Source organism: Chiloscyllium plagiosum, unplaced genomic scaffold, assembly GCF_037043375.1.
Source record: "Chiloscyllium plagiosum isolate Xiang-an unplaced genomic scaffold, Cpla_swu_hap1 HiC_scaffold_33, whole genome shotgun sequence".
NCBI lineage: Eukaryota > Metazoa > Chordata > Chondrichthyes > Orectolobiformes > Hemiscylliidae > Chiloscyllium > Chiloscyllium plagiosum.
This window is the reverse complement of record NW_028270171.1, coordinates 14,922,838-14,932,819: the sequence shown is the minus strand read 5'-3', so window position 1 is coordinate 14,932,819 and position 9,982 is coordinate 14,922,838. Positions and strand designations below refer to the sequence as shown.

General features: G+C 47.6%; 1 protein-coding gene across 4 annotated transcripts in view; it reads right to left on the bottom strand.

Annotated features, from left to right (window-relative positions):
* Window positions 1–5,897: 5,897 nt before the first annotated feature.
* The window catches only part of LOC122542244 (transcription factor MafK-like), a 62,442-nt gene continuing 58,357 nt past the window's right edge, over window positions 5,898–9,982 (bottom strand). For all 4 annotated transcript variants that reach the window (XM_043679781.2, XM_043679779.2, XM_087978303.1 and 1 more), the window contains one exon: window positions 5,898–7,721. In XM_043679781.2, coding sequence (XP_043535716.1) covers window positions 7,311–7,721 — 411 coding nt within the window. In that variant the 3' untranslated portion in view covers window positions 5,898–7,310. The remainder of the gene's footprint in view (window positions 7,722–9,982) is intronic.

Below are 9,982 nucleotides of genomic sequence, written 5' to 3'. Positions count from 1 at the left end.
CCCTCATCTTCCCCCCGCCCCTCTCCCCCAGGCTCCCTCACACCCCCAGGCTCAGATCAGGCTGCCCCCTTTACCCTCCCAGCTCTGCTCTGGGTCCCATCAAACACGTTTTGCAGTATTGCCGTTAAACCTCATGCAGAATGTTGTGCATTGGAAACAAAGAATTGCTGGAGAAACTCAGTAGGCCTGGCAGCACTCTGTGGAGAGAGAAGCAGGGTTAATGTTGCGAGTCCTTCTTCAGGATGATGTTGTTTTGAAACGTCGATGCTGCCAGACCTGCCGAGTCCTCCAGCATTTTGTGTTTTTATTTCTGATTTCCAGCATCTGCAGTATTTTGCTTCTGTGTAATGTTCCATATGGACACAGCCAGTTGCTGTGGTAGATGATGCCAAAATGGCGGCACTGGCACAGTTCAGCAGTAGCTTACCCTACCATTTAATATTGGGATACCTCACCAACATGCGAGTGTGCTGGTAGGTACAGTGACCCAGTGGTTAGCACTGCTACCTCATAGTGCCAGGGACCAGAGTTTGATTCCAGCCTCAGGAGACTCTCTGTGTGGAGTTTCCACATTCTCCCTGTGTTTGTGAGAGTTTCCTCCCACAGTCCAAAGATGTGCAGGTTAGGGTGGATTGGCCATGCTAAATTGCCCACAGTGTTCAAGAATGTATAGGTTAGGTGCCTTAATCAGAGGTAAATGTAGAGTAGTAGGGGAATGGGTTTGGGTGGGACACTCTTGGGAGGGTCAGTGTGGACTTGTTGGGCCAAATGGCCTATTTTCACACTGTAGGGATTTATGAGGAGTGGCTTTGCTGGTGGTTTCAATGGTTTTAGCTACAGTAGCTGGAAATACAGTTCAAAGGTGAGGGTATCAGCTAGGTCCCAGATTAACCCTTCTTGTTCGCAAGGACTATTCCTCATGAGCTGAGGCAGGATGGGGGGGGGGGGGTGAGGTGGTGTAGGGGGTGAAGGGTGGGGAGTTAGGTCAGATTGGGCTGACTGATCAGCGTAGGCGTGTTCGACCGCAGGGTCTGTTTCCGTGCTGTATGACTCAGACGTGAAGGTCTCCCAGCTCCTCAAAGCAGCTCTAAACATGCACTCATTTTCTGTTGACAATTTATACACCCAGTGAATATGTATTGAGATTTGACAGACCACACATCCATGCAGGTCAAATACTGCAGCTCATTATAGACAGAGGCACTGCATAAACCCAACTGTTAATCACTAAATCCCTGTATTATTAAAAAGAACAAGTCTCATTCCATTGTGCCACCCTCCCCTTTCCCAGGAGTTCAAAGCTGTGGAACTCCCAGACTCTCTCAACTCATCCTCATACAACCCACATCTCATTACTTCCGGATTCATCTAATAACCCTTCCATTTTCACTCTGACCTTGGTCTCCCAAGTGACAAGACCATGACTCCATAATTGAACTCGGACCCTCGGGTAATAAGCACCCATTCTGTCAACTTCCCACGCCACTTACATTTCACCTCCCATCATAACGCTCTCTCCCACTAAGCAGCAACCTCTGACAAGTACATAAAGACATCTGGCCATATTCACAGCATACCAATCCATTAAAACACACAAACCTTCGAGCCAGGCATAACACTCAGACGTACAATCCCGATCCAAAGACAATATTTTGCCCAGCTCATCCTGTTTGGGGTCCATTATACCTATCCTCAACTCACCAGCAAACGTTAACCAACATTTTAAAAAAAAATCTGACTTGGCCCCCTGTTGTGATTTGTTTAAAAGGCAGGGGCTGTTTTAATCACTTTAACACTCAAAACCTTGACAAAATTCCTTTCATCTTTTAGAGTTGACCGTTGCCAGATTAGTGGGGAACCCATGCTCTGTGAACACTTGTGAAACATCGTGCCATACTGAGGGAGTGCTACACCGTCAGGGGTCCTGCCACTGGGAGGTGATGTTCAAGCACCACCCTGTCCACTTTCTCAGAGGGCTGAATAAAAAAAATCCTGTGGATCCATTCTGAAGAAGTGGATTTTCCTCTGGTGTCCCCAGTCCAATATTTACCCCTCAACCAACATCCCATGCAAGAAGGAAAAAAAAAAAGGGATAGGATTATCTGACCACTGCGAGCTTGCTATGCCACACTTCACAATAGCGACCTCACTGACTGCAAAAGGGCTTTAGGAATGCCCAGAAGTTACAAAAGGTGCTACGTAAATGAAACAACAAAACAAAGAGAGAAATAACTAAGGCAATCTTCACTACAAAATATTTGGAATATTAGGAGATGCTTGTCATATCCCTAGTACTTCCTGGCCAATGACTCATCTTTTGAACACTTTATACAGGCAAGTCTCAGAAATATCTGGAGGCCCTGTTAATCTGGCTTGATGTTGTTCACTTCAGGGTAAACGATCAAGGGGTTGGTGGGGGGGGGGGGGGTGGGAGGGGGAAAAGAGAGAAAAAACACAACACTTTCTTTTTGATCCCCACCCCACCATAATGGGTCAACAGGAATCAGATCGTGCAGATCTCCCTCACTAGTCCACAGGGCTTGTTTGATGGCTGGAACACTCATCTCTCTCTCTCTCTCTCTCCCTCCCTCCATCTCTCTCTCTCTCCTTTCTGCAAACCTCCAACTCCAAACCTCTCAAAGACTTGAACAAACTCATCACCAAACCAAACCAAACCAAACCAAACCTACACAATACCACATGTCGACTTACACATCCCAGCTACAATATTCCTCCAGTGCAACTCCCCCCTCAGAATAAACATGCCCCTTTGAGGGGTATTTCCTCCATGCATGTCCTGGAAGGTCTACAGCTTTCCCCCCCACCACCCAGTCTGCCCAGCCAAGTGCCTGCCCCCATATTCAAGTCGTACCTCAGCCATATAGATACGAGTCACTATTACTTTCCTTCTGCAGCTTTGCCACTGGACCTACAGAGCAATGCAATACAGAAACAGACCCTTCGGTCCAACTTGTCCATACCAACCCACATTCCCAAACTGCACTAGCCCCGCTCGCCTGCACATGGCCCATATCCCACTAAACCTTTCCTATCATGGACCTGCCCAAATGTCTTATGAATGTTGTAACTGTACCTGCATCTACCACTTCCTCTGGCAGTTCACTCCACATATGAGCCACCGTCCATCCAAAAGCAAAAATACTTTGCACATCCAGAAGCTTCCTAGAGAGGCAAATATTTAATGTTCACTCACAGGGAGCATGAATCTTTTGAATTCTCTACCCCCCAGGGCTTGTAGAAGCTGGGCTACAGTGAGATGGAGACCTCACAGAGAACTGCACAGGACAGTGGAGGTTAGGCCAGAGATCAGTCACAATCAAAGCGAACGACAGACCAGGCTCAAAGGGCCAAACGGCCTGGTGCTGCTCCTATTGTAAATGGAGTAGCTCCACACACACACACACACACACGCCTCACAAAAGATTTGATTTTCAACTCAAGTTGGTGGGGGGCAGTGGCAGGGAAACCCCCTCGAACACAGAAGGCTTAACATTTTTCCAGCCAGGAGCTGGTTGGAGTTCTGCGATGGTCCATCCAAGACCCAGCACCAAATTGTTCACCTTGCTCTGAGCCGGTGGGCTAATGGCCTCAAGTCTCACTGTGATGCTGACAGAGAGTGAACAGCAGCTAAAGCACAGTCAGCACTGACCAACAATGACAGGGGCCAATCCTCGAGGCTGGTCAGGTCAGGGCTGGGTTGGCATTAGTGGAGTGTTGGAGGATGTGTGTTGGCATTAGGGGCTGGGTGTTGACATGGGGGTGTGTGAGCATTAGCATTGGTGCAGCGAGTGTTTGGGGGAAGTGGGTATTGGCGTTGGAGAGCATGGGAGTTGGAGGGCTGATGGCGTTGGGGGGGGGGGGGGGGGAGGGAGTAAGGGTTGGGTGTTGGCCTTGGAGGGGAACATAGGAGTTGAGGGGGGCATGTGAGTTGGTGTTGGGCAATGAGGTGGGGGTGGGGGGGGTGGGGGGAGTGCCAAAAATTATCCCCACACACAAGGAGGTCACTGAGGCACACCTGCTTTTGACGATGCAGAGCCCCTTGGAGAGGGTGGATATTCAAGTTAAGGGGACTATGGGATAAAAGTCAACGGATTGCTGTTTCAGAAAATATGGGGCTAATTCTTGCCATTGAGGCACCAGATGTGAGTTTTGATGATGGACTGTAACCCCTCCTGCCATGTCAATGATACCTGCAGCAGCTGGGCTGTGAACCATAAGCTGTCCGGTTCAATACTGGGCCCGATGCTCTGCTTACTCACTGAGCTGTAACAGCCTTCCCCTCTTCCAGTGGGGAGACACATCGCCTGGTTGGCCCGAATTCTTCCAATCCTTCCATTTTCAGTCTGGTGTTTACATGCAGGAACTGGATATTATCCCTGAATATCTAACTTATACAGGAGAAAGTGATGACGGCAGATGCTGGAGATCAGAGTTGACAGTGTGGTGTTGGAAAAGCACAGCAGGTCAGGCAGCCTGAACTGCAGTGCTTTTCCAGTACCTAATTTATACAGTCGGATTGCCCTGCAAGGCTTATGTGCACGTGTATAACGAAGGGAAACCAAAGTTAGCAATACTATAGAGTCTGGGATTAGTGCAAACCACTAACATCGTCAATCCTGCACTACTTTCTTGTCACACTTTTGTCGTCCAAATTCACCGCATGGCTTATTTTAGCATCCACCTTCCTTTGCATAATTTGTACGTGTGCAATTATAATTACGGTTATCTTTTCTCACCAACAGGACACAAACGTCCCCCTTTCCCCTTTGAAGTCATCTCGTGATTGTAAATTTGACCCCCTCCAGCTACTGCCAATGCCTCCCCATACCCAATACAACCAAACTGGGAGCGCTCAAGGCCCAAAAGTGGCCCAGGTTGAGATTTACAAAAAGTGAACTCTCACGTAACAACAAACCGAAAGAACTGTGGATGCTGGAAATCAGGAACAAAACCACAAATCACTGGAAAACCACAGGACTGGCAGCAGCCACGGAGAGAAGTCAGTGTTAACTGAAGAAGGGTCACTGGACCCGAAATGTTAACTCACTCTGCTTTCTCTCTCTGCTGATGCTTCCAGACCGGCTGAGGTTTTCCAGCAATTTCTGTTTTGGTTTCTGACAAAATGGCTCGTATTTTCCTTGTTCTGAGCGGGAACGAGAGCTCACACTAGCCTCTCAGCAGCTGGCATTGCCTCTGCTAGTAGCTCACACAACCAAATAGCATCAAATTCCAATGGATTGACTTTCTTGGCATGTTGATATCTTGCCAATCACCGTTTCTTGGTATCCACTACAAACTGCTAAGGAGATGTGGTCAGTTTCATTTTCCACTCCGTTCTATTCCCAGCAACTGAAGGTGAAGACAAAATGGAAGGGGTTTGCTCTTATTTTCTGAATGAGCAATGAGGTCACTTCCGGTCACCAGAAGCAGCCATGTTTATCTGTTTTTCTCACTCTGTTTTACATAAAATACCATAAATTAAGTCCTCTAATTAAGACAAAGAAGAGGCATTTACACAAGGAAACGATTAGGACAACAAATATCCCAGTGGGGCCTACCTGTCCTCAGTTTATACACGCAGCTCCATGGCAACAGCCTGCCCGTCAAATCAAAACCGGGCCTGCTACTTCAAAAAGAGAACTTCACACACACACAGTTACAAGCACAGGTGAGGTTTTAGCTCATTAAAGTTACATTTTAGACTTGCCTGCCCCTCAAAAGAGCCATTGTCATCGGGGATTCACTGTTTGGAAACCATATGTGCCAAATGGAAAAACTGCCCAGTTCTGAAAAGCACTATCGTGGCTTTAACAAGGGAGGGAGAGGTGCTGGTGGGGAGGGTTGGGTTCCCAAAAACACGCTGGAGATCAGCTAGCTACAGCATATACATTTTTTTTTATAAAGCAGTAAGGTTCACATTATCAGGTCCTTCGCTTCTGTTGAGACTAGGTCAGTTGTCAATTTTAAAATCCGAGATCAACAGAGTTTTGTTAACCAAAGACATTAGTGCTGATATTGGAAAGGCTGATGTATGTGTGCGTGCGCACGTGTGGAGTGAGCTCAAACATTAACTTATGGACATGAGTAGGCCATTCAGCCCTTCAAGTATGCTCTGCCATTCAATAAAATCCTGGCCAATCTGATTTTAACCTCAAATCCACCCCACAAACCCTCTGATAATCTTCCATCCCCTTGAAAATCAAGAATTTATCGCTTCCTTAAAAATATTTAAAGATGTGTTTTTGAAATTTATTTCATTCACAGGATGGCCAGTATTTATTGCCCATCTGTAATTACCCAGAGGGCAGTTCAGTGTCAACCACATTGCTGTGGGTCTGGAGTCACATGAGGCCAGACCAGGTAACAATGGCAGAATTCCTTCCCTAAAAGGACTTTGGTGAACCCGGTGAGGGTTTTTACAAAGATAGACAATTATTAGACGCTTAATTCCAGATTTTTATTGAATTCAAATTCCACCATCCGCTGTGGTGGGATTTGAACCCGGCTCCCCTGGATTAACAGTCTAGCAATAGGCTACTACCCTTTGGAGGGAAGTAGTTTCAAAGACTGAAAGACAGCACAGATCGAAGGGCTGAATGGCAATCTCCTGTACCATGTTCCGGTGAAGGGACATTCTTCACTAGTGACCATGTGATTCTGGCATTCTCCTTTATCACACGTGGCCCTGGAATGAGGGACCAGTAAGACTTATGAATGACGCATTACTGGCCTCGTGCGCCTCAAAAAAAAAAGAATGAAGCCCCAGTCGGTTAGTTTCCGACCAACCACTGGCCTTTGCCCTGGGGCAGGGCCGGGGTAGTAGGCAGAGGCCTAGCGAGCCTGCGCTGAAAGTTATTGGCTAACCTTGGGATTCCATTCCAGTAAAGACACTCCTCACGTTCACAGCGTTGGGCTTTTCCCCATGACCCCTCCACCACCCCAGACCCCAGATCAAATGAGCTGCCATTGACCTCCCTGTGATGGCAGCAACATCTGTTCAGGATAGTCAGGGGAAAGAGAGAGAGAGAGAGAGAGAAAGAGAGGAGAGAGAGGAGAAAGAGAGGAGAGAGAGAGAGGAGAGAGAGAGGAGAAGAAGAAGAAGAAGGAGGAGAAAGAGAACAAAAACATTGTGCCATGTAAACCTCGACTCGGAAGTTGTTCTGGAAGCAAAAAGGCCCTTAAACCTTGTAGGCCGTGGAAATTGCCCTCCCCCCACAATCCCACCCACCCAACCCCAAGGACAGTGGCCCTTCTGCTTAAACAAAAGCAAGATGGCACCAGCCTGAAGGCTAGCGCGAGGAGAAGTTGGACGATTTCACGATGGTGATGACGCTGGTGGTGTTGACCTTGGTGGGGGTGATGGGCCCACAGGCCACCGTCCTGGCAAAACTCTGCAGCGCCTCGTACTTGGAGCGCAGGGCGTCGAGCTCAGTCTTCATGCCAGCGTTCTCAGCGGCCAGCTTCTCCACCTCCTGCTCCAGCTCGGCCTTCTGGCGCTCCAGCTCCTCCTTCTGCGTCACCCGCTTCACCCGGCAGCTGGCCGCGTAGCCGCGGTTCTTCAGGGTCCGTCGCCGCTGCTTCAGGTTCAGGATCTCGTCCTTGGAGAGGCCGCGCAGATGGTGGTTCAGCTCCCTCACGGACATCGAGACCAGCTCCTGGTCCATCAGCACTGGGGTGTTCTCACCTGACTCCCTCTTAATCTGCAAGGAGAAAATCACAGCCGTGTTAAAAAAAAATACCCCATAGGATCTCTGCCGGGCCGGAAAGAGGCCGCCCGGCCCATCGAGTCTGCAACATCCCTCTGCGTTTAGCATGGCCAGTCACCCATCCCTGGACACTGGACTCAGTCTGTTTGAACACGTGGTAAAAACAATGACTGCAGATGCTGGAAACCAGATTCTGGATTAGAGTGGTGCTGGAAAAGCACAGCAGTACAGGCAGCATCCGAGGAGCAGGAAAATCAACATTTCGGGCAAAAGCCCTTCATCAGGAATACAGGCAGAATGCCTGAAGGGTGGAGAGCGCTAAGGCTGAAATCAGAGAATCCCCACCTGGTGAAGAGAGGCTGCTCTGCCCATAGAGTCTGCCCTGACCCTCCAAAAGAACATCCCATTCTACTATTGAGATGTATAGCACGGAACCAGACCCTTCAGTCCAACTCAATTATGCCGAACAATATCCCAAATTAATCTAGTCCAATTTGCCAACATTTGGCCCACATCGCTCTATTCCCCATGGCTAATCCACCTAACCTGCACATCCCAGGACACAGGACTCAGTCTGAGTATGTGCAAAATATGTTCAAATCATAGAATTCCTATAATGCATAAAGAGACCGTTTGGCCCTTTGAGTCTGTACCATCCCTCCAAAAAGCATCATTGTAACCCCACATTTACCATGGCTAATCCATCTAACCTTCACATTGGACCTACTAAGTCAGGCTGAGTACGTGCTAAGGTTCAAATCATGCATCTCTACAATGCAGCTAGAGGCCATTTAGCCCATCAGTTCTGCACCAACCCTCTGAACAGCATCCCACCCAGACTCAGCTCCTCTCACCCGATCCCTGCAACCATGCATTGGTTTTGTAACCATGGCTAATATATATATATATATATATATACATCCCTGAACAGTATGGGGCAATTTCCCATGGCCAATGCACCTTTACATGCACATCTTTGGACTGTGAGAGGAAACCGGAGCATCCAGGAGGAAACACACACAGATACAGGGAGAATGTGCAAACTCCACACAGACAGTTGTCCCAAGGCTGGAATTAAACCTGGGACCCTGGTACTGTGAGGCAGCAGTGCTAACCACTGAGCCACCCTGTCACCTGCAAAGAAGAGGGATCTCCAGTGCTCCCAGGAGAAAACACACAAAATTTGTGTTTTGCAGACCAAAATCAAAAAAGGGGCGAAAGTTGGAAAACATTTTACCTTTATACATACACAAGTGAGGTGTACATCTCCAGGGCACAAGATAAACAGTTAAACTTGATTGATGTCAGTTTGTGGAACATATACTGGCAAATAAAGTAAGCATGCTTCAAATGGAAAATTTAGAAAAAAAACACATCTTAAGAAAGGGGTCAGCCATTTGGTACTGATGAGGAGAAATCTCTTCACTCAAAGATTTACAAACCTTTGGAAATCTCCAGTTCAAGTGTCTATCCAATGGAGAGGAATGGTACAACATAGTGGCTACTTTATTGGACTAGCTATCTAGAGGCTGGACTCATTCCCCGCAGAAATAACTTCAAGATATTTTCTAATCGACCAATTCAGAGATGTAATTACTCCTCTGGAGCAGGTGGGACTTGATCCCAGGCTCCCCTGACACTACCACTCTGTTACAGGAGCTCTGCCTAAAACCAAAGTTCAAATCATACTACAGGCAATTTTAATTCAATTTTTAAAAGATGAAATTAGAAAGGTCGCTTAAGTAATAATCATGAAACTACAGAGTTATCAGAAACACACATCCTGGTTCCTTGGCACTCTTTGGGTTAAGGGAATCTTCCTCTTTACCTGGTCTAGCCAACACGTGACTCCAAACCCACTCTTAAGTGCCCTCTGGGATACTCCTGCAAGCCACTCAGCTGTGTCAAACTTGCTACCCAGAACAAAAAGACAGTAAAATCTGTGAATAGAAACTTAGAAATTAGGAGCAGGAGTAGACCCATTGGGCCCTGCTCCACCATTCCATGTGAATATGGCTGATCATCCAACTCAGTCCCCTCATAAATATCATAGAATCCCTACAGTGTGGAAACAGGCCCTTCAGCCCAACACGTCCACACCGACCATCCAAAGAGTAACCCACCCAGACCCATTCCCATACCCTATTATTTACCTCTGACCAATGCATCTAAACTACACATCCCTGAACATTATGGGCAATTGAGCATGGCTAATCCACCTAACCTGCACATCTTTGGACTGTGGGAGGAAACCG